Source organism: Notamacropus eugenii, chromosome 2 (assembly GCF_028372415.1).
Source record: "Notamacropus eugenii isolate mMacEug1 chromosome 2, mMacEug1.pri_v2, whole genome shotgun sequence".
In the NCBI taxonomy this organism is placed as follows: Eukaryota; Metazoa; Chordata; class Mammalia; order Diprotodontia; family Macropodidae; genus Notamacropus; species Notamacropus eugenii.
The window spans coordinates 472,253,541-472,277,123 of NC_092873.1; the positions used below are offsets into that span (position 1 = coordinate 472,253,541).

At 43.0% G+C, this 23,583-nt stretch overlaps 1 protein-coding gene across 6 annotated transcripts in view; it reads right to left on the reverse strand.

The window, feature by feature from the left end:
• RABGAP1L (RAB GTPase activating protein 1 like) overlaps positions 1-17,039 on the reverse strand; it is a 686,444-nt gene extending 669,405 nt beyond the window's left edge. Inside the window, exon 1 of one of the 6 annotated variants that reach the window (XM_072637875.1) lies at positions 16,841-17,039. Coding sequence is in view for 4 of the 6 variants with exons in the window: in XM_072637873.1 (XP_072493974.1) it covers positions 15,223-15,338 (116 nt within the window). In the remaining 2 variants the exon portion in view is untranslated. Of the gene's footprint in view, positions 1-9,151; positions 11,860-15,222; positions 15,550-15,594; positions 15,679-16,840 lie in introns of those variants that run through there. The other 5 variants (XM_072637876.1, XM_072637873.1, XM_072637874.1 and 2 more) reach the window with 5 other exon arrangements.
• Positions 17,040-23,583: the final 6,544 nt, after the last annotated feature.

The window sequence follows — 23,583 nt, forward strand, 5'->3', positions numbered from 1 at the left end:
CCAAACTTTGTGTGGTTCCCCAAAGCTTTCCAGACTCCATGTTTTTGCCTACAATGATCCTTCCTGGGAAAGGGAAATACCTTTCCCATCCAGATTTTCTTCCCATCCAATTCTTACCCAATCTTGTAAACCCAACTCAAACACCATCTCTTCCATAAAGGTTTTTCTGACCACTCTTTCCCTGCCCACATCCACAAAGTAACACCCAGAGCACCCTGTTCTTCTCCACTTAATTTTACTGGAACAGGAAATTTCCTCAAGATGAGGAACTTCCTCTGCAACTTGAAATCTCAGAAAGCTGCTTATGGCCTGAAAAGTGACCTGACTGGCTCCAAGTCACCCAGCTAGCATATGTCAGAGGCAGACTTGAACACAGTCTTCCTGCTTGGGAAGTCAACTCTAGATCTACTGTAACACATTGCCTCTCTATTCCCATGCCCCCCATTAGTTTTAGATATTAGTTTAGATTTTTCCCTACTAGGCTTCTAGCTCCTCCAATTCAACTCAAAAAGTACTTATTAAATGCCAACCATGCAAAAGGTACTGCAAGAGTGCTGAAAATACCATGAATAAACAGTCTCTGTCCTCCAGGTTATATTCTTCTGTTCCTTGGTAATTGGGGCTATATCTTGTTCCACTTTATACAGCCTACGAGAACCTAACATCATGTTTGGCACAGAGAATAAATCAAATATTTGCTGAATAAGCAAAATTACCCAATTCTGACAGCTTGAATCAGTCACTGAAATAACTTCTCATACCAAAAATAAACCTAAGAAGCAGGGTACTTTCTAGAGTCCCATTCAGTATCTCCATCTATCTCTATGTCTATATTCTGAATTAACAAGAGATCATTTATCCATAATGAATCATTCTGGGTGGCTAAGTTTTCTGAGCAGTTAAGGATGTTCACCCCTTTAAGTAGCTTTTTTTTCATATTTTGATCCTTTTGGATGGACATTTTTAAACATCTATATATTTGCCTACTTTATCTATCTATGCTGAGGATAAGTAAACTTTCTGTTGATGACTCAGAGGGAAAAAAGATTTTAAACCAGAGCACCTGGTCTCAAATCTGTCACTTACCACCTCCTTGGTAACACTTCTAAGCTTAACATTATTTATAAGCAATATAACTTTGGGCAAGTCACTCAATCACTCTGGATTTCTGTTTCCTCATCTATAAAACTACAGGTTTGGACTAGCCCCTTCGAGGTCCAGAATTGTGAACTTATGAATCTTTATTATTTTAGTGTGTAGATATCCCCTAGGATCTACTGACACAGATGAAGCTATATATACCCCTTCCCTAAATGGTCCAAGATTGTTAGGGTGAGTTTTTGTGTCTAATTTTTTTAAAACTGCCCATCCCCTTTTGCTAGCAGGCCATCAACTGTCACTCTGCTATTGTCAGAGTAGCAGCCCCTCTCCTAACTTGCTACAGTGCTGTGGGCTTGGCAGTCAAACCACCAACCTTATTAGAGTTAGGTGTAAAATAAGGTTAAATTGGCTCTGATTGAGAGCTCAACGAGCAGGAACGCTGCTACATCTATTTTGACAGCTCAGGCAGCTTTTTCACTCACTTCCTGGTTCTCAGCTGGTTCAGTTTAGATTCAGCATTATTTTATTTTCATGTGTCTGTCAGAGAACATAGCTGAATTTATTAGCAGCCAAAAAATTACAGCACTCCAAATGCCAAAAATAATCTACTGTTTCCATAGTTTACTCATAGTTTCTAAAGTGCACCAAAAACATTTTATCATGAAGAGAGCTATTTTAGAAGATTCTATTTCACCCAGAGATGAAAATATCATCTAAATTTCTGTAAGAAAAAAACTGACACATACACACACTACAATCAAGTTTAGCTATAAGTTGGAAAAAAAATATTAACTTGAATTATTCACTAGAACTGGGATGAAAACACTTCAGTCTGGAAAAGCACTGAATTAATTTCTTCGAACAGTTTCTGGGAAAACAATGGTAAGTCTTTTTTCAAGCCAACCATAATTAATTGTGCTCAGTTTGAATACAAACAATTTGAATTTAAAGAAGCTACTACCTGTTGGATAATATAAGCCAAATTTTTTTTAATGCAATATCAAGTATCTGGCTGTTTAAAGAACATTCCTTAAAGTAATAATGTTCAACAGTCCTTGCTGATGTTAAAAAAAAAAAGTCACATTACACATTTGCCCCATTTTAAATGGGTTTGAATTCTCAGAGATAGTTCAAACAAATCCAATCATGTACCATTTTCATCAACTTCAACAGCTGAATTTCTTTTTTTCTTAGTCAAAGATAAGATTAGCAATAGCTTTCATATATAATGCACTGCAAATAATCCCTATTTTAAAAATGACAAAATTGAGGCAAGGAGATTAAAGGACTTATCTATGGTCACTCTGCTAATAAGTGTTTAAGCTAAAACTCAAATTCAGGTCTTCTGATGTCCAGAATGGTGCTCTTTCTACTACACACCCTGAAGGGATTGCGTAGTCTCAACCTTGCCATTAGCTGGTTGTGTGACCATGGGTAACATTGAATTTTCTATGGGACTCAGTTTTACTGTCTGTAAAACAAGGGACTTGGAGCTTGTTCCAGAGCTAACATTTTGTGATTATGTAACACTAAATTAATTGTATCATCCATTCCAAAAGAGATTACTGGTATTATCATCTTACCCCAAAAAATACTCCTAATAGTTAACCTAATTCAATCTAAACAGAAAAAAATTCTATATATGAACTGATAGAGAGAAGCAGAGTCAAGAAAATAATATACACAGTAAATAGAACAACATAAATGGAAAGAACTACATGCCAAAAAAATTAAAAGTAAATATAACAAATTTATAAAGATCTGATAGAACTTGAATGAAAAGATACGAGAGGACACTTCCCCCAATCTACCCCTTCACGGAGTCAGGAGGTTCCCAGGTGTTACACACTGCTGTGTTTCCAGATTTCTTTCAATGTAGCAGTTATGCTGATTTCTTTTCTCTTTAAAAAATACTATTTGTCATATGAGATGGCGGGGGACAGAGGACACCTGGGAAAACTATGGTGATATAAGAAACAAACAATATCAATAAAAACTTATTTTTGAAAAAAACAGCATCTGTTTCTATGCAGAAAGTGCTAGTTTTCATCAAGGCTATACAGTGAAGTTTCCTTATGAATGGCAGGCAGAAAGGCTGAAAGTGATAGGCAAAAGTGGAAAGAATCAATATGATCTCTAATCACTGGTTTCTCCAATCAGTGAATGCTGAATATTTCTCTACAGAACAGCTTTATCTTTGAACAAGTTAACTGATAAGCATTACTTCTTTGAAATTTGTTAAGTTGATGACAGCAGGATAAACCAGTTTGGTTAGAACTTCAGTGTTACTCTTCTGTGCTGAAAGGATCACTCAACACTAGTCAACAAAGACTTATTGAGACCAGGTCTCCTGTACCAAAGTAAAGCAGCTGTGAAGATGCATAATTAAAGAAAGTAAAATATATGTGCATATAATACGGCCATATTAGTCAAGTAAGAAAAAAGGTGCAGAGTAGTAGAAAGAACACAGGATGTGGTAGAAGCAGAAGGCCATGTGACCTCCCTGATCACCTCATCTCTAATACAGGGGAAATGATAGTTGTACTACCAGCCATACTGCAGGGAGGAAACTATTTTATAAATCTTAAAGCATTATAGAACCAGAGTTTTTACAGAAGCCAAAAAGAAGTAGAAAGACCAATAAATTGGTAATTTATTTAACTCTACTTTATGAAGTTAGACCTAAAATAGATAAGGACTCCGGGGGATCAAGGATAATGTGTTTTCATTTTCTTACACTGATTCTTATGCATCTTCCCCCTACTGAACTGGTCCCCTAAACATGACCAAATCTCTATGAAGGATATTACAAAATTTAGATATCCAAATCTAATAAGGTTCTGCCTTTTGTTGCATCCACAATGCTTAACACAGTGCTTTTGTTGTTGTCCAGTCACTTCAGTTATGTCCAACTCTTCCTGAACCCACTTGGGGTTTTCTTGACAAAGATATTACAGTGGTTTTGCCATTTCCTTCTTCAGGTCATTTTACAGATGAGGAAACTGAGGCAAAGAGGGTTAAGTGACTTGCCCAGGGTCACACAGTTGGTCGTGCCTAGTACATTGAACAAATGATTTTGACTAACCACAATCAAAGACTGGAGAACAAGTAGTTTTTCTAGCAGTATCTCTCATTTGTAGTATGATCTTATGCTTCCTTTTCATCTTAAAAATAGAAATATATTTTCTCCTTGCATTATCAGTATAATTATACTAACATTAATACTCACACAGATACACGCACATATGCCTTGTGCACAAACATGTGAACAGAAGATCTATATGGATCCAGTATGAACTAAAGCTGGGGCTACGTCCCAAGGAATGACAAGGCTGAGACTACAGTTCTGTCTCTGTGATCATGAAGAAGAATCTCCAATTCAGACCACAAACTGGGGCTGGAACCTACAGTAGAATAGCCCTGGCAGGAAGCTTACAGTTCTATCACTCTGAGCCTGCAGAATTTCCTAGGAACTGACAGAGGTAGAGGCCAACAATTGTAACCTGGATGTCTCTAAACAGGGGCAAGCTAGCAGCTGTGTCCCCCAGACCCAAACCAAGCTCAGAACTCCACCAAGCTCAGCCCAGGAAGGAGACAACCAGAATAAACCTGAGGTCAGACTGATTAGAACACACTGAATGTTTGCTTGTAGCTTAGCAGCCTGAACTTTTTTTCCCCAAATTTATTAATTTCTTTGTTCTCAGGTTTCAACAATCACTTCCATAAGCTCCAAATTTTCTCCCCCTCCCTCCTCCATCCCTCCCCAAGACGGCATGTAATCTTACATGGGCTCTATACATACATCGGAGCCTGAAATTATTAAGATCACTGAGGAGCACAGAACCATCAATACTAAAAGAAAGCAGCAGGAGAACCCCATGAACTACAAAACACATCCATACAAGACCTAGAAATTCCCCCTATAAGTGCTCTGAGCCTGACCCTAACACAAAATCCCAATTTTGTAAGTAAGGCTAAAAGATGAGCGAACAAAACCAAAAAAACTGCAAAACATCCACAAGGAAATTCTCAGAGAGAAACACAACTCGGCAGCAGCCAACCAGAATTCCTGTGATGAATGTTAAAGACCAGAATTTTTTCATTTAAAGTTTCTTTTAATTTTAACAAATAGAATTGAAATTAAATCTCTAGGGGAAAAAACTAGAAAAGAAAGGAAACTCTAAAAGAAAGACTTAGGAGGATAATTAACAACTTAGAACAAGAAGGGTAAAGCCATTTTTAAAATGAACACAATCCCTGAAAATTAGAATGGACTAAAAACAAGTTAATGAGACAATAAAAATATTAAATAGAAGAAAATATAAAGTATCTTATATCCAAAGCAAATAACCTGGAAAAGAGCACAAGGGAGTAAAATGCAAGAATCATTGAGCTACATTAAAGCCATAACCCAAGAAATAACCTGGCCATATTTCTTAAATCATGAATTAAAACTACCCAGACCTATAGAAGCCTGGTGTTTGCTAAATCCAAAGATCCCAGCTCCTAGAGTTAAGGACTCACTATTCATCAAAAATTCCAGGAAAAACTAGAAAGTATGGCAAAAAGTTAGGTTTAGAGTGGACTAACACCTAACATCATACACCAAGCTCCAAAGAAGCCTGAACAAGCTCCAAATTGAGTTTAGAAATAAAAACATTACTTCATGTACTTCATAGAGGGGCAAAGGAGAAATGACTAAGGAAAGGGGAACAGTTCATGACCAAACAAGGAATTGCAAGGATCACAGAAGATGAAATGAACAATTTTTATTAAAATTAAATTTTTTGCACAAACAAAACTAATTCATTTAAAATTAGAAAGGAAACCAGGAACTTGAAACATTTTTTGCAGTAAGTTTCTCTGGTATAAGGAACTGATTTAAATTTATAAGAAGACCTGTTCTCTAATTGATAAATAGTCAAAAGATATGAACAGGCAGTTCTCAAATGAAGAAATTCAAACTACCAACAATCATACAAATAAATGCTACAAATTATGAATTATTAAGAGAAATGCAGATTAAAGCAACTCAGATTCTACCTCACAAGCATTCCACCAGCAAAAATGACAAAAAAGGAAAACAAAAATGCAAGAGAGGCTAAGAAATATGTAATACACTGTTAGGGGAGCTGTAAAATGGCCTAGTCATTTTGAAAAGCAATTTGGAACTATAACGACAAAGTCCTTTCACTTGACCGAATGATGCCACTACAAGGCTGCCTAAAGAGACAAAAAACAGACTCATGTGTACAAAAATATCTGTAAAAGTTCTTTTTGTGGTGTCAAAGAACTGAAAAGTAAGGGAGGGCCCACCTACTGGGGAACAGCTGAACAAATTACGGTAAGTGAATGTAGAGGAATATTAGCACACCATAAAATATGACAAAAGGGTGAGACTATTTCAGTGAAACCTGGAAGGATTTATACGAACCACTTCAAAATTAAGTGCATCAAAACAGGAGAAAAATTTCTACAATAGTAACAATAATGTAAAGGAAACTCTGAAAGACCTAAGAACTCGGATTAATGGAATGGGCAATGATACTTCTATAGTATCTATGCAAGCTCTCCACCCTCCTGACAGAAATTTGATGGACTCAAGATTTAGAATGAGACAGATTTTTTTGGATAAGATTGATGTGAGAATCTGTTTTGTTTGACTATTTAAACTTGTTACAAAGATTTTGTTTTTCCTAATTTTTTTCCATTGAGAGTGAGAGAAGCAGAGGGGGCTGGGGAAAAGGCTTCTCCCTTACTATAACCACCCCCCCAAGAAAAAAATATGAAAAGAACAGAAGGAAAGCTAGAAGAAATCAGACAAGCAGGACAGCTTTGAGAATTACATGGTGAATTTATTAAATGCTTAAAATGAAAAGCAGTAACAGAAATTTGCAATTTCATGCATAAACTTCTTCCCCTCTTTTCAATGGATATGAAAATGCTCATTTTGTTTAATGTTTGTAAAGTTTATTAAAAAATAAATTTTACTTATAACAACTGAAGGAGTAGGGAAATCTATGAGAAAATCCATTTTTTAGTTATCCACTTAAAATTGAGAAAATTCTAACACTGAATTCTTTAAATTGTTTCCCACATCCCCTAGAGTTTTTTTAATATATACTTTGTATTTCTGATGGAAAAATTTATGAGGCACTACTAGTTCAATTATCATAGTGACCATCTCTGAGCCAATATTATTTACATAAACTAAATCATTAATAGATTATCCCACTGACAGCTCTAATAATGTATAGTCTGATTCTGAAACAACAACCATCTCTCGCTGGTATTATTATATCCTCAATATAGGTGCTGCTACATGTTCTCTTGGTCACTGGGAGCTTCACATAACAGTCTTCAACTAAGTGGACCATCTTATGACATTGTCATGTGCAAGGTGGAATGTATTTTTTTACAATTCTAACGATTAGTGGCATATCTTTAAAATGTTCATGTCTAGCTTTGGACAATTCAAGTCAATAAATTGCATATATCCTTTGACACTATTAATGATACCACTAGCAGACATCTATCCTAAGAAGATGAAAGACAGAAGAAGTAAAGATCTCATTTAAACAAAAATATTTACAGCAGCACATTTTGTAGCAGGAAAAGAAGAAGAAAAAGGAGTGCCCATGCAGTGACCAGCCAATCAGAACTTCACAGGGCTAATAGTGAAGCACGCTACTAAGTAGAGAGGTGGCGAATTATATATTTTCGAACACAGCCAATGAGCCGATTCACTTTCTTGAATGTACTCATCTTTCAAAAGATATGGTTCTAAGGAGAAGAGTTGTAGAAAAGAGTCTTTAGGAAACGAGTCTTAATAATATGTTTTAAAAGGCTATCAATAAAACATTTTTTATAAAGAGTCATTTGTGTCATTTGATGGAATATCAACAGCATAATGGCTGGAGAAAATTTGACTGGGATCTTCCATGAAATAAACCTAGCCCAAAAACCCATGCTGACATCATGAAGACATTACTTTGAAATTAGAATGGATGATCCATGTAACAAGTATTGTATGTGTTATGTGCCCAGAACCCTGATCTTTTTAGTAGTGATGGAAGCAAAAATTCAGCCACTGCAAAACAAGGCTGACAAACAAAAAATTCTAACAATAAGTACACGACCAAAGGTCTTACACAACTGCTGTGGGCATTTAGTTTTGCCCATCAGCTTCATAACCAAAGCAAGTAGGTCATAGCATAAAGAGCATTGAATCTTAACTCAAAAGACTGGGCTGTAAATCTCCATTTTGGCATTTACTAGCTTATGTCCTTTACACACCACCAAAGAAATCTCAATTATAACAGCCACCTTCCTTCTCACCTATCATTTCCACGGCAGAATCAAGAAAATAAGTCTAAAGAAATTCTCCCGTCTAAGCCACCATGACAAATTTATTTCCTCAGAAATAATTTTAAAAGAATTTAAAAAAAAAAAAAGAACAGAACCTGAGGCAAAGTTTTGAAGAGGGTATCCATCAGTATCTCAGAGCTAGGCTCAGTAAAGAAAATGTTTCTAACTAGCCATACCACTCTGAATTTCTTACCCAAACCTAGGTTTTAGTAAAACTGATTTCCTGCCTGAACCTAAACTGCCTATTAAATTTATCAACCATGTCATTTGGAAATGACTTACACTTTATAAGCATCATCTGGTACTAGTTCTTGCAGGATTATAGCAAAGTTGGTACTATCCAGTCAAAAATGGCTAAAAAAAAAATTCCATAATCTCTTCAATTCAACAAACAATTAATAATCAATTACTACATAATGGCCCACAAAATACAAAACCTAAGAATTCCTACACTCAAGCAGCTAACACTCTATATGGATATGCATGTACACACATATATATATTTATATAATAAAGTTAGCATTTATATAGTGCTTTAAGGTCTGCAAAGCACTTTACAAATATCTATCATGCTTTCCATGTGTCTTGCCCAGGGTCATACAGCTAGTAAGTGTCTATGGTCAGATTTAACTGAGATCTTCCTGACTCCAGGCCAGCACTCTCGCCACTATCCACCACCTACCTGCATAAAGATAGATGATAGATAAACTCAGAGAGATAAGTGCATATACTGCGTAGCATCCAACACCCCACCTGCAAGAAAGATCCTCAGCTGAGTGCCCCTTAATGGGTCAGTATGGAAACAACAAATATGAACTTGGACAGACTTCCAGAGATAGTGGAGGTTGGAAGGGCTTGGCACCCTATGGTCCCTGGAGTCATGAGTGTTGGACATAACTGAAAGACTAATGGGCTGGTGCCATTTTCCAGGGTCAAAAGCCAGCTGTGACGAAGAAGAGAATTCATCCCTAAAATGGTCCAGTCCTAAGTGCTATCTCCTGCCATCCCAAATTTGGTCAATAAGATAACTTAGTAGAGGTAGGGGGAACTTGCTTATAAATCAGTACACAGTGGTCTAAAACCAGTGGTCCCCCTGCTAGTCTACATATCATCTGAAAGGGCTGGGTTAATAAACCAGTTCTCCATCCTCCATCCTAAAATATGTCAAACTATCTGTTGTATTAGCAGAAAGATATGCAGTTTACCTACTGAAGAAAATCAACTTACTGACTTGACTAATGAAGAGCTCTACCACTGGGGAGCTGCAAGGGATGGCAGCAGCAACCTACCTAGGCTGAACCCTGAAAGAAGGTAGAGAGTTAAGGCTTGGGAAACAGGTTGCACAAAAGCATGGAGATGAGAGATGAAATCTGGTGTTCCTGCTAGCCAACTGGGATGGGACAGTTAGATTGGGAGTAAAAGGAAATGAGACTGGAAAGATAGGGAAGAGGATGCAGAAGAATTTAAAGCCCAGGCTAGGGACTTGGTTTTTTATCACAGAGGCAATTCCGGACCACAAATCTGACAGAGAAAATTTCCCCTTAAAAAAAAAAAGACTCCTAAATTCAAGGTTCTGTTCCTGGTACACAAATAATACCACCCTTAAGCATTTAGATGTGACTGAGGGTCATATATACTATCAGTAACATAGCAAATAAAGCTTCTCTAATGTTGCAAATTCTCCTCCAGATGGCTACAGAGGCAATATGAAAAGATTATCAAATATGAAAAGCAGTCTAGGCTCTCGGTCTCAGATACACCCAGCAATACTCTTCCTCTCCTATTACATCCCATATCTGACAACATCTACAAAAAGTCATTTAATAAAACAACTCCAAGCAAAGCATGCCAGTAAATCTGACCTGTCAGTACAACTCTAGATGAGAATATGGTGGTATAAGGCACTTCTCCTTTCTTGACAATTCCCAAAATTCTTCATTTTTGCCATCTTCTATCCAAATCCTAATTGCAAAGATCTCTAGAGTTCAATTTTTTTGGTCTCTGCAATATGCACAGTAGTCATTCCTAACTACATAATTTGGAATGAATATGTAAAGAAAAGAAAATCCAGCATATTCAAAAGATGACTTAGACTTATTCAATCTAAGAAAGTCTGGTTTTAGTTCTGGAGGTTTTTAACTCTTTAGTTCCCTATTTTTTATAGGGAAGCTTAACTGGATTTTTTTTTTTTTTTAAGGAAGGGGTGGTATTCTTGGAAACGTTTTTGGTTCTATGACTTATCACGCCACCACAGTCTGTAACCACATTCTTCATGTTTTGTTTTTTGTTGAAAATTGTGTTACTCTTCTAAATAAATATTTTTAAACAGAAAAGAGGAGGCCTCAGAATCTCAAATGCACATTAATTAGATTAACCCCAAATACCCTAACTCCTAATCAATTGAAAGTATGCATAGAAACAATATCCTGATTCAGGTTGACTTTCAAGACACACAGGCAACAGAACTAATAAGACCAAAAGCCATTCTGTAGAAGATATGTTGTCAAAGGATAGAAACAAACAATTCAAAAAAATTAGGAAACAATGCTTCAAATCCCTAACAAAAGAAATGAAAATCAATGTAACCCTGAGGTTCCAAGTTTGAAATATTCAATGTTGGGAGAGTTGTAGTTGTAATGAGTTATTGGTGGAACTGTGAATCAGTAAAAACATTCTGGAAAGCAATTTGGAATTATGCAAATAAAGCAACTAAAATGTCAAAACCTTTTTACCCAGAGATATTTCTCTGCTAAGCATATATCCCATTTAGGTTATTGATCGTGCGTGTTCGTCCTTCATTGCCGAAGAAGACCATGCCATCAGAGAAATGATAACATGACTTGTACTTAACTTTATTTTTTGAGTGAGGGAAGGCTGCGCAGGTCACCAGCCTCAATCCAGTGACCAGATATTCATCAGGATGACTGGAGATGACCCAGGATGAGGCAATTGGGGTTAAGTGACTTGCCCAAAGTCACACAGATAGTGAGTGTCAAGTGTCTGAGGTGAGATTTGAACTCACCTACACTGGTGCTCTATCCACTGCACCACCTAGCTGCCCCCAGGTCATTGATAAAAAATCCACGTATACATCTAACTATTTATATTAGCATTTTTTATGGTAGCAAAGACCTGAAAATAAAGTAGATGCCCATCAATTGGGGAATGACTAGATAAAAACATGGTATGTGAAAGTTATGAGATTATTACTACAATGTAAAAAATGACATATATATGATATATACAGAGATGTACTGAAAGTCTTACATGAATTGATGCAAAGTGAAGTAACAGAGCCAGGAAAACAATTTACACAATCATAACAACAATGTAAACAGAAAGAACGGTAACCACAAAATTATCAAAAGTGACTGTACAAAATGACAGAGCAAGCGTAGCCCCAAAGAGACATGAAAAAACATTACCGCCCTATTCCTTTGCAGAGGTGGGAGATCATTGGGTGTGGAAGACTGCATATACTGTCAGGTATTTTTCAATGTATTGATTGGTTTTGTTGATTTTTTTCTCTTCTTCCACTTTTTCTTTCTTCAAAGATAAAGGGAAAACTTAAATGATTAAAAATGACAATCAATAAAATTTTATTTCAAAAAAAGATTTTAAAATGAGGTGAAATGTAAATTATAGTAAATGTAACAGGTTAAAAAACAGAAAGTAAGGATATCCTGGGAAAGTCCCAAATATTTATACCAAAAATTCCCCCCAAATTACATAAAGTCAGCTATTGAGAAATCATTCAAAACCTGTCCTTGATCTTCAATTCTCTATTTCTGAAGAAGACAGCATCACTCTTCAACACTTCAAACTGTGACCCTCTTCCCATTTCCAATATCCCATCAAATGCCTAACCCTATGGATTCTCTACAGTCTAACACAGTCTTCCCTTGATTTCCACTTCCACTAGTCAATGGACATTATAATAGCCACATACTTGTTCTTCTTGATGCCAATCTCTCCCTCTCCCCAATTCATCCTTAATATTGCTGCCAAGCTAACCTTTTTAATACTCTGATCTAATCACACATCTGTCTTGGCTACTATGTGACACTAATCAAGTCACTTTACCTCTACAGGTCTCAGTTTCCTCATGTGTAAAATGAAGGAGTTGGTCTAGATCAACAGTATCAAATTCAAATAGATACAAGGCCACTACATAAGAATCCCAGTAGGCTGCTTACTGACTTAGTTTTAAAAATGTAATATTATCCATGCTTCATCATGTTTTTATTTATTTTGTTAAATATTCCCCAATTACATTTTAACCTGGTCTGTCTGCACTCTGGAGTGTTGGGAGTATGGTAGGCCACGTGTTTGACACCTCCTATCTCAATGACCTCTAAGATCCCTGCCAGCTTTGGCTAGACCTATGACCCTGACATTCAGGGCCCTCCACAATCTAGCTCCAACCAGCATTCCATACTAGTTACTTCCTTTAGTGAATTCTGTATTCCAAACCGAGCTACAACCTATTTGTATCTTGCTCTTTCTTACCTTAATTTACTTATGATATATATCCTGAATGGACAGTCCCTGCCCCAAATCTTTATTTGCCAAAATCTCTCCTCTCAAGGCCCAGTTCAGATATCAAGGCTTTATGTACAGTGCTAGACACATGATAGATAATAAATACTTGTTCCCTTCCCCTTTCCCCAGTTCCACCAACTAAAAGTGATCCTTTAATCTATCATACTATTCACTATCTCTTTTCCTATGCATTTAATTATTATCTGTATGTGAAAGTTATTTTGTATACATGTCTCTTCCTCATTACAATAGGCCATAAACTGTTAAAAGTCAGGGTTTTTCTCATCTCTGAACCATCAGGCACCTAAAAAGTATTTACCCCATTATTATGGAACCTGCTTAAATCAAAAGCACAATACTACATCCATGAGGGTAACATGGGGAGTGAGGACTGTATAAACAAAAGTCTATTTTCTTTCATTCTAAAGTGTCATTTTTTTGTATCCACTGGCAGACAAGAAGTTAAAGCCCAACTTCAAATACTGTCATCACAGCAAACAAACTCCATTCCTTCCATTAATGCTGCTTTATTTATGCATGGCATTCCATTTTGAAGAATAGTTTAAGTAAAAAAAAAAATAGCATTTTTCCATCAAATTTCCAAAATTTAAATACCCCTCCAAAACTGAACTGCTATGTTTTCAAATTTCACTCTGTCTTATGGCAAACAGACTACATTTCCAAAAGAAATCCCTGACCTACCCTTGAGGTGCCAGCAGCTGAAAGAGTTTTAAGCTGACACTCGGACCCTGAGGCCACGGCCACATCATATATAATGTAAAAGTTGTACTGTAAGAAGCACATGGCAATTTGTGAAAAATAAGCAAACAATCTCCTGAATCTCACAGGCTTCATTCTCTCTATCTCCATCTCCCCACAATCACTGACACAAGTCTTAAACAGAACAACCCTCAACAGGGACAACTTCAGGAGAACCACTGAAGCAACAAACAGATGGCACTCTCCAGGATTACAGTCTCAAAATAATGGAACTAAATTACTACTGAATGGTCACTGCACATCAAAGCCTTAAGGCTTCAATCTCAAAGACCTCAAATTTGTAATATTTTAACTACTTGTATCAGAATTTAGTGTTTTTAATATTCCAGGAGGAAAAAAAATCTGCCTTCTCATTTTGTCTTTGGGTTCAGAAATTCTACAGTAGCTCCAGGGATTGCTTGAATATAAAACAATTGGGTAATGTGAGTATTTTCTACTTTGGCTAATGCAACTGATGAGAACTGTTTCAACTGGGGTTCTTAAAAGTCACCCATTTCAAAATCCAATTGAACTATATACTAAGCTGACTTTCTCAGTTGACTTAACATGAAGAAGTTCCCTGACTTCCAAAGATGGCCTAATAAAAAGAAAGTCTGAAATTAAGGCTCAAAATGTGCTATATAACTACCGGAGAGGTCAACAAAGACTGGATTGTTAGTAATGTATCAATGGGACCAATATATAAACTAAATAACAGCTTACTGATGGAAATAATCCCTAATATTCAAAGTTCTTAAACAAGTCCTAGTGTACCTTTGTTCACATACTCCAAACCCTACTGGTCACCCCTCAGTTAATACTTTCTCACAATTCAATTCAATAAACATTTATTAAGCACCTACCATGTACCAGGCACCGTGATAAGCCCTGGAAATACAAAAAGAGGCAAAAGATTGCCCCAGTGCTAAAGGAGTTTACAACCTAATGAGGGAGCCCACATGCAAATGAATATATACAAAACAGGCTATATACAAGACAAATAATTAAAAGAGGGAAAGCACTGGAATGAAGAGGGGTCAGGAAAGGCTTCCCATAGAAAGTACGATTTTAGTTGGGACTTTGGGGAAGCCACAGAAATCAGTAGGTGGGGTTGAGGTGGGAGAGCACCCCAGGAATGGGAGACAGCCAGAGAAAATGCCAGGAGTGGAGCAATGGAGTGTCTTGTTTGTGGTACAGTGGGAAGGCCAGAGTCACTGGGTCCAAGAGTACATGGAGGGCAATAAGGTGCAAGAAGATGGAAAAGGTAAGAAGGAGCAGGGTTATGAAGGGCTTTGGAAAACAGAGTATTTTTTATTTGCTCCTAGAAACGTCAAGGAGTTTATTGAGTAAGGAGGTAACATGATTCGCTTTCATTTTAGGAAAATCACTTCAGTAGCTGAATAGAAAGAAGAAAATGAACCTTAAGAAGAGACTTAAGACAAGCGGACTCACCGGCAGGGTAGTGCAGTATCAAGGGGTGAGGTGAGAAGGGCTGGCACCAAGTGTTCAAGGAAGAGGAGAGATTCTGCAAAGATGCTATCTACAGGCCTTGGCAACAGCTTGGACATGGGATGGGGTGGAATGCCAGCCACAGAGAGGAGTCAAGGATGCCTTTTAGGTGATGAGCCTAAGGGGCTGGGAAGATGATGTTGCCTCTACATTAACAGAAAAGGGGGTGGAGGGATGGGGGTTATGAGTTCTACATTGGACATATCCTCTATTGGACAACAAGTTCTCTCCATTTCAGGCTTCACCATTTCATGTTCTGCCACAACTAAACAGCATGACCTTCAGTCAATAAGCATTTACTAAGCATCTACTTACCATGTGCCAGGCACTGTGCTTAATCAGTGAGTACACACTAAGAGAGGCAAAAGATGATTCCTGATGTGAAGACACAACAAGTACCTCTAGATGCCTCTACACCTTGTGGAAAACATTCTACCACGATTGCGGGCTCCCTGTCCAATTTCCCATTCCAATTACCCTATTCCATCCAACTGTTATTTGATAACTTAATAATACGATTTCACGTAACAGCACAGCATCCAACTTCATTAGCACAGAAGGCAGCCTTGCACCATGCCACAGACAGGCAGGCACTTCACATAACGTGCTGATGCCCACGACCCAGGGCAGCATTAAGTTCAACTTCAGACTTTGCTCGCTGCCACCTCCTGCTCAGTTTCGAACGCTAACTTCACCGAAATACTGAGTCATCCGTAAGCCAGCACTCCAGGGGCCGGCGACGTGGGTTCCAATGTTCTCCAGAAGCAAAATCCATTTTCGGTGGGACTGCGAGCAAGCTGGACGCCGGGCCGGAGGGGGAAGCCCAGCGCGGAGACTCCAAGTGGAGAAGTTTCCAAGGCTCCGGTCCGAGGTGGGCACCCCCCGAGCGCCCGCACCAGGTCTCGGGGTGATTAAGGGCCCCCACCTCGAGGGGCTCCCGCGGGCCGAGGCTGCCAGGGCCAGCTCCGGTTCTCCGGACCGGTCCGCCCGGCGCCGGGCATCCTCCGTCCCTCTCCGTCACTCCGGCGAGGCTGCACGTTCCGAGTCTGAAGAACCACTTTTCCCCCCCAAAATGTGAGCGAGCCAAGAGGCGCAGGGCAGGGGGCGCATCAAGCAGCGCTGCCCCAATGACACCGGGTCACTGCCCGGGTGGGCAGCGACGAGGCCCGGCCCCCCGAGCGGAGGCAGACCCCCCGCCCGGCCCCCCGAACTTCGGAGCCGGGGATCAAGGCCGGGGGCGCCGGGGGGAGGGGCTTTCGGGCTTTCTCCATCAGTTACTTTTCGGGGGAGGACGGGCACCGAGGCACCTGGATCCCGGGCAGGTAGCGATCCGCCCGCGCCCCTGCCCCGTCGCAGAGCCGCCTCCCAGCACCCCGGCGGAGCCCCGAGCGGCGGGGCAGCCGAGGGGGTGGCCGAGGGGCGCCCGCCCCTGCCCCCACCCCGGGCCGGCCGGCGGGGCGTCCAGGAAGCGGCGGGAGCCCCCCCCGGCGCGCGCCCGCCCGAGCGGGGCCGCCGCAGCCCCAGCCCCCGCCCCAGCCCGCGCGCCCGCTCCCTCACTCACCGGGGGCAGCGGCGATCCCAACTCAGTGTCCTCCGCCGCGCGGCGCGGCGCCCGACCGCCCTCGGCCCGGCCCGTCCCGTTCACTCCGCCGCCGCTGCCGCCGCCCGCGGGAGGAGGGAGCGAGAAGTGAGCGAGGGAGGCCGAGCGAGCAGGAAGGGAGGAGGGACGGAGGGGGGCGGGGGACAGCAGGGCGGGGGGAAGAGCGGAGCGCGAGCGCGAGCGCGGGCGTCCCGGTCCCGCTGAGCCGCGGCGTGCGCGCTCCCCGGCAGCCTCCCCTCCCCGGCCCGCTCCGGAGGCGCGCGCACGCGCCGCTCTGGAAGCGCACGAATCCCGCCCGCCGCTCTCCCCTCCCCCTCCCCCCAGCCCGGGCTCTGGGCTCCCTCCCACGCGCGCATCCCCAGGCCCCCGGAGCGGGCTGCGGCGCGGGCTGGGCGGCGGGGGCGGAGGTCCTGCCCAAGCCTTGCTTCCTTATCCCTGGTCCTCGGACCCCGCGCCCCCCCATCTTCGCCGGAGTTACCCGAAGGGCCCCTCTCCCCCTTCCAGCACCCACGGCCCCCCATCCTTCCAATGCCGCACGTTGGGAGCAGACAGCCCTTGGTCGCCTGACCCAGCAGCGTCTTCTCCTCCGGGACTTGGTCCACGCATCCGCACCCCCGGCCCGCGTCCTGGTGCAGCCCCGTGCTGACCTTCGCGGCACTTTCACGCCTCTTGGCTACTCCCACGTGGATCTTCCCGAGCTGTCCCAGGGCTTAGAAGGCCACATGGCCCACCCCCACATGGCCCACCCCCCCAAGGACGGCATGCCCTAGCCTGGACCTCTCCATGGGCTTAGAAGGCCACTTGGCCCACCCCCACATGGCCCCCAGCCCCAAGGATGGCATGCCCTAGCCTGGACCTCTCCATGGGCTTAGAAGGCCACTTGGCCCACCCCCACATGGCCCCCAGCCCCAAGGATGGCATGCCCTAGCCTGGACCTCTCCAAAGGCTTAGAAGGCCACTTGGCCCACCCCCACATGGCCCACCCCCCCAAGGACGGCATGCCCTAGCCTGGACCTCTCCATGGGCTTAGAAGGCCACTTGGCCCACCCCCACATGGCCCCCAGCCCCAAGGATGGCATGCCCTAGCCTGGACCTCTCCAAAGGCTTAGAAGGCCACATGGCCCACCCCCCAAGGATGGCATGCCCTAGCCTGGACCTCTCCATGGGCTTAGAAGGCCACTTGGCCCACCCCCCAAGGATGGCATGCCCTAGCCTGGACCTCTCCATGGGCTTAGAAGGCCACATGGCCCACCCCACAAGGATGGCATGCCCTAGCCTGGACCTCTCCATGGGCTTAGAAGGCCACTTGGCCCACCCCCACATGGCCCCCAGCCCCAAGGACGGCATGCCCTAGCCTGGACCTCTCCAAAGGCTTAGAAGGCCACATGGCCCACCCCACAAGGATGGCATGCCCTAGCCTGGACCTCTCCATGGGCTTAGAAGGCCACTTGGCCCACCCCCCCATGGCCCACCCCCCCAAGGACGGCATGCCCTAGCCTGGACCTCTCCATGGGCTTAGAAGGCCACTTGGCCCACCCCCACATGGCCCCCAGCCCCAAGGACGGCATGCCCTAGCCTGGACCTCTCCAAAGGCTTAGAAGGCCACATGGCCCACCCCACAAGGATGGCATGCCCTAGCCTGGACCTCTCCATGGGCTTAGAAGGCCACTTGGCCCACCCCCACATGGCCCACCCCCCCAAGGACGGCATGCCCTAGCCTGGACCTCTCCATGGGCTTAGAAGGCCACTTGGCCCACCCCCACATGGCCCCCAGCCCCAAGGATGGCATGCCCTAGCCTGGACCTCTCCAAAGGCTTAGAAGGCCACTTGGCCCACCCCCACATGGCCCCCAGCCCCAAGGACGGCATGCCCTAGCCTGGACCTCTCCAAAGGCTTAGAAGGCCACATGGCCCACCCCACAAGGATGGCATGCCCTAGCCTGGACCTCTCCATGGGCTTAGAAGGCCACTTGGCCCACCCCCCAAGGATGGCATGCCCTAGCCTGGACCTCTCCATGGGCTTAGAAGGCCACATGGCCCACCCCACAAGGATGGCATGCCCTAGCCTGGACCTCTCCATGGGCTTAGAAGGCCACTTGGCCCACCCCCACATGGCCCCCAGCCCCAAGGACGGCATGCCCTAGCCTGGACCTCTCCAAAGGCTTAGAAGGCCACATGGCCCACCCCCCCAAGGACGGCATGCCCTAGCCTGGACCTCTCCATGGGCTTAGAAGGCCACTTGGCCCACCCCCACATGGCCCACCCCCCCAAGGACGGCATGCCCTAGCCTGGACCTCTCCAAAGGCTTAGAAGGCCACTTGGCCCACCCCCACATGGCCCACCCCCCCCAAGGACGGCATGCCCTAGCCTGGACCTCTCCATGGGCTTAGAAGGTCACATGGCCCACCCCCACTTGGCCCACCCCCCCAAGGATGGCATGCCCTAGCCTGGACCTCTCCAAAGGCTTAGAAGGCCACATGGCCCACCCCCCCAAGGACGGCATGCCCTAGCCTGGACCTCTCCATGGGCTTAGAAGGCCACTTGGCCCACCCCCCAAGGATGGCATGCCCTAGCCTGGACCTCTCCAAAGGCTTAGAAGGCCACTTGGCCCACCCCCACATGGCCCCCAGCCCCAAGGATGGCATGCCCTAGCCTGGACCTCTCCAAAGGCTTAGAAGGCCACTTGGCCCACCCCCCCAAGGACGGCATGCCCTAGCCTGGACCTCTCCAAAGGCTTAGAAGGCCACTTGGCCCACCCCCACATGGCCCACCCCCCCAAGGACGGCATGCCCTACCTTGGACCTCTCCATGGGCTTAGAAGGCCACTTGGCCCACCCCCCAAGGATGGCATGCCCTAGCCTGGACCTCTCCATGGGCTTAGAAGGCCACTTGGCCCACCCCCACATGGCCCCCAGCCCCAAGGATGGCATGCCCTAGCCTGGACCTCTCCATGGCCTCCTCGATTTTGGAGGAGATACTTGTCTTCTTTCATCCTCAGCTTCGCCCCCTTTCTCTGTCCTCCCAGCGACATGCCTCCCACTTCTCTCAGTCTAGGCCAGAGTCTGCTTGTACACCCTTCTCCACTGTAGACTGCCCTCTGGCTGACCCTCAGCCTTAGCTCGGTGCCCCCAGCACCCTTTTTCCTCCCTGGCACTTCTGAAAGGCTGCCACAGAAGTCACATCATTCCATGGGATCCCAAGGTCACAAGGAGAAGGGTACCCCAAGCTGAGCTCTACCTATCCTAACACCTCAACCCACCAGTGCTGCCTCTTGGCTCTGAAGATGAAGCCAGAGCGCTGCCCTTCCCCCTTCCTCTTCCCAGAAAGCTAGGAGGATGAGTTCAGAGAAGTTACCAACCCCGTGAGCTCTGAGGACTCTCTCTTCTCGTACACTTTCTCCTCTTTCTCTAGAACTTCCTAATCTAAATATCCAGCTCTGTTCTCTTGGCTGGTTATATGTTGTCAGCCGCCTTCCAGCAGATGCCTTCCATTTTAAAGAAGTCAAAGGCTACATTCTTCTAAGAGTCCAGGAAAGGGACTATTACTATAATCCAAAAAGTGACACCAAAAAAATGGTCAGACGTGCAAGAGGATAATCAGAAGACAGCAATGTCACTGGAGCAAAAGGAATGTGAGAGACTCTTAAGAGTTAAGAGAACTGTGAGAAGATGTGTATGAACGATGAAAAATGAGGTAAGCAGAAACAAGGAAACTTTGCAGAATAATGACCACAATAAAATAGAATTAACAACAAAAAAGAATGGACACTATGATTGTGACAGCCAAGCCTGGCCTTGAAGAATAGTTAAGAAAATGTTATTGTGTTCATCCTTCCTTGCTGAAGAAGACCATGCCATCAGAGAAATGATGACATGACTTGCCCTTCACTTTGTTTGGAGGGAGGGAGGGTTGTGCAAGGTCACCAGCCTCACTTTCTCCTCCTGAGCCATCTAGATCCAGTGACCAGGATGACTGAAGATGGCCCAGGATGCAATGGGAGAACTTGACCCAGTTAGGCCAAGGCCTATTTAGGTACTCACTTACAGTGAGATAACGCCCATTTAGTGAATTAGCCTGTTTAAGAAGTTGTCCACAATGAGACCACTTTTTTAAAAAAATATACCTCCCTTCAAAGGTGGGAACTGAGAATCTGGAATATTTCAAATGGTCAGCTAGTAGACAGGGCTCTGGGTTTGGAAAAACAGTTCAAATACAGCCTCAGACATTTTCTGACTTGTATGGTCTTAGCTAAGTCCCTTAACCTCTGTCTGCCTCAGTTTTCTCATCTGTAAAAATAGGGAAAATAATAATAGCATTTACTTCATAAGATTGTTATGAGGATCGAATGAAAAATATTTGTAAAGTACTTAACACAATAATAATAGGTGCTATATAAATACTAGCTATTATATATTTTTGTCAAGAGTTTATGTCTAACAATATTTAGTTGGTTTTGTTGAACTACTTATTTTCTTTTTCTATTCTTTCTTATAAGGTATGGTTCACTAGGTACAGAGAGGGTAATTTGACAGAGAAGGTAATATAAAAACAAAATACAGGAATAAATTTTTTAAAAATAAATATCCTTGTCAACAAAGTGGAGAGACAGGGCAGCAATGAAAGGTCATTCTTTACCCAGTGCAGGAAACATATGGATTTATGCATATCTAGAATGCTGAAATGTTTTTAAATAAATGTTTTAAATAAACATGTTGCTTAGAGCATTGAGAGGCAGTGTGACACAATGGATAGAAAGATGGCTTTCAAACCAGGAAATCAAGTCAACAAGGATTTATAAAGCTCCTACCATGCACCAAACATTTGCTAAATTCTGGGGATAATCCAATACAAGGAAAAAGAAAAGTGTCAAGCCTCAAAGAATTTACATTCCATTGTGGAAGATCTACACATACAAAGGGGCCATGGATATTGGTGAAGTCCGGACAGTCTGAAGCAGAGCTGAGAGAAGAGGGAAGAAGAATAGCTGATCTGAGATGCTCGTAGGAACTCCCCAATGAAAGAAGGACACTAGAGAGTGGAGGCATCTTCCAGCATGAGAAGGCCACAGGGAAAATTCCCAAGGTGAGACAGCAACAGTTAAAAAGAAGCTAGAGTTCAAGTCCCACTGCTTATACGGATAGCTGTTTGACCCTGGTCAAGTCATTTAACATTGCTCCAGGCAATTCTCAAAGGTGATATAATTTGCTGAGAAGGTGCCCAACCTGCATCAATACAGGTTACTTCATCTGGAATTTCTGTGTACCTAACGAAATCACAGGGCCATTGCCTATCCCCTTACAATGAAAAACAAAAAGTGGTTGCGGAGGAGTTCAACACACAAAGAGTGGGAGAGAGACAGAACATTCTAGACCTAGGGAACAACACTGACAAAGGCATGGTGTCAGGAAAGTTCAGAGCACATTCAGAGGACCAGAAGTAATCTAGTTTTCTTGCAACATTGAGTATACAAAGAAACAATGGGAGATAAAGCTGAAAAGGTTAGCAGTGTGTTCCACCAGGTTGTGTACAACTTTAACTGTCAGGTTAAGGAGTTTACACTTTAAGCAAAAAAGACTGAAGACTTTTAAACAGAGGTATGATGGGAATGGGTTACAATTCTATGCATGTGTAGCCCCAGTAGCTTTGAGAAAAAAAAGAACTCTATTCCATGTTCCCCCCAACACACACACATACACACACACACACACACACACACACACACACACACACACACTGCCTTAATCAAAACTAGCTATCTCAAAGATATGTCCTGTTGATCGGAAGAAGGACAAGGTAAAAAGGTATAGAATGATTTTGCAAAACCTCTTCCCTTCTCAAATTATGCAAACAACTCTGAGCACATACTGATTGACAGTTGGACCCAGTGGCTCAGTTGGGTCATTTTCACATAGAAAGGACAATGTGTACCATATTACTTATTACACTTATTCCTCAAATGAGTCCTTAACTGTTTTTTCCACTAGGATTCCATCACCTCTTTATAGTAACTTTATTCCAATATGAGAAGATTGAAGGGGAGAGTTAAGATGGGGTGAGGGAGGGAAGCTAGAAAGAGAACATACTTTATTGTAGTATTCATAGAACACTTCAGGGAAGATACTATCAAAAATCCTGGCATCGACTCTGATAAAACACAAGCTATATAAAGTAATATAATATTGTCTACAATAAAAACCAAATTTTATTTTGTAGAATTGTCTCTGTGACCCAATCTCTTCTTCAAAGTTTTTTAATTCCTCTGTCTGTTTAAGAATCGTAATAAGCTAGCATTGTTAAGGTTTGTAGTGCACTTTACAAATAGGATCTCATTTGGTTCTCACAACAACCCTATAAGATATAGGCTGTTACTATCCTCATTTTACAAATGAGGAAAATCAGATTGAGAAGTTATAGTCACACTGTCAGTGACTTACCTGAACTCAGTCCTTGCTGTCTCCAAGTCTAGGACTCTTCACCATCCCCATTTCACAGATGAGGAAAATGGTTAAGTGACTTGCCCAGAGTCACAGTAAATATCTGAGCTCAAGTCTTCCTATTTCCAAGTCTTGGACTCTATGGCACCACCCGACTCCCTCATGAACCATATTACCTGAGGTGACCATCTTCTAAGTACCAGAAATGCTTCCTCTACACTCTCCCATACTTCAGTTTAAATTCAACACTTGTTAGATGACTACTATGTGC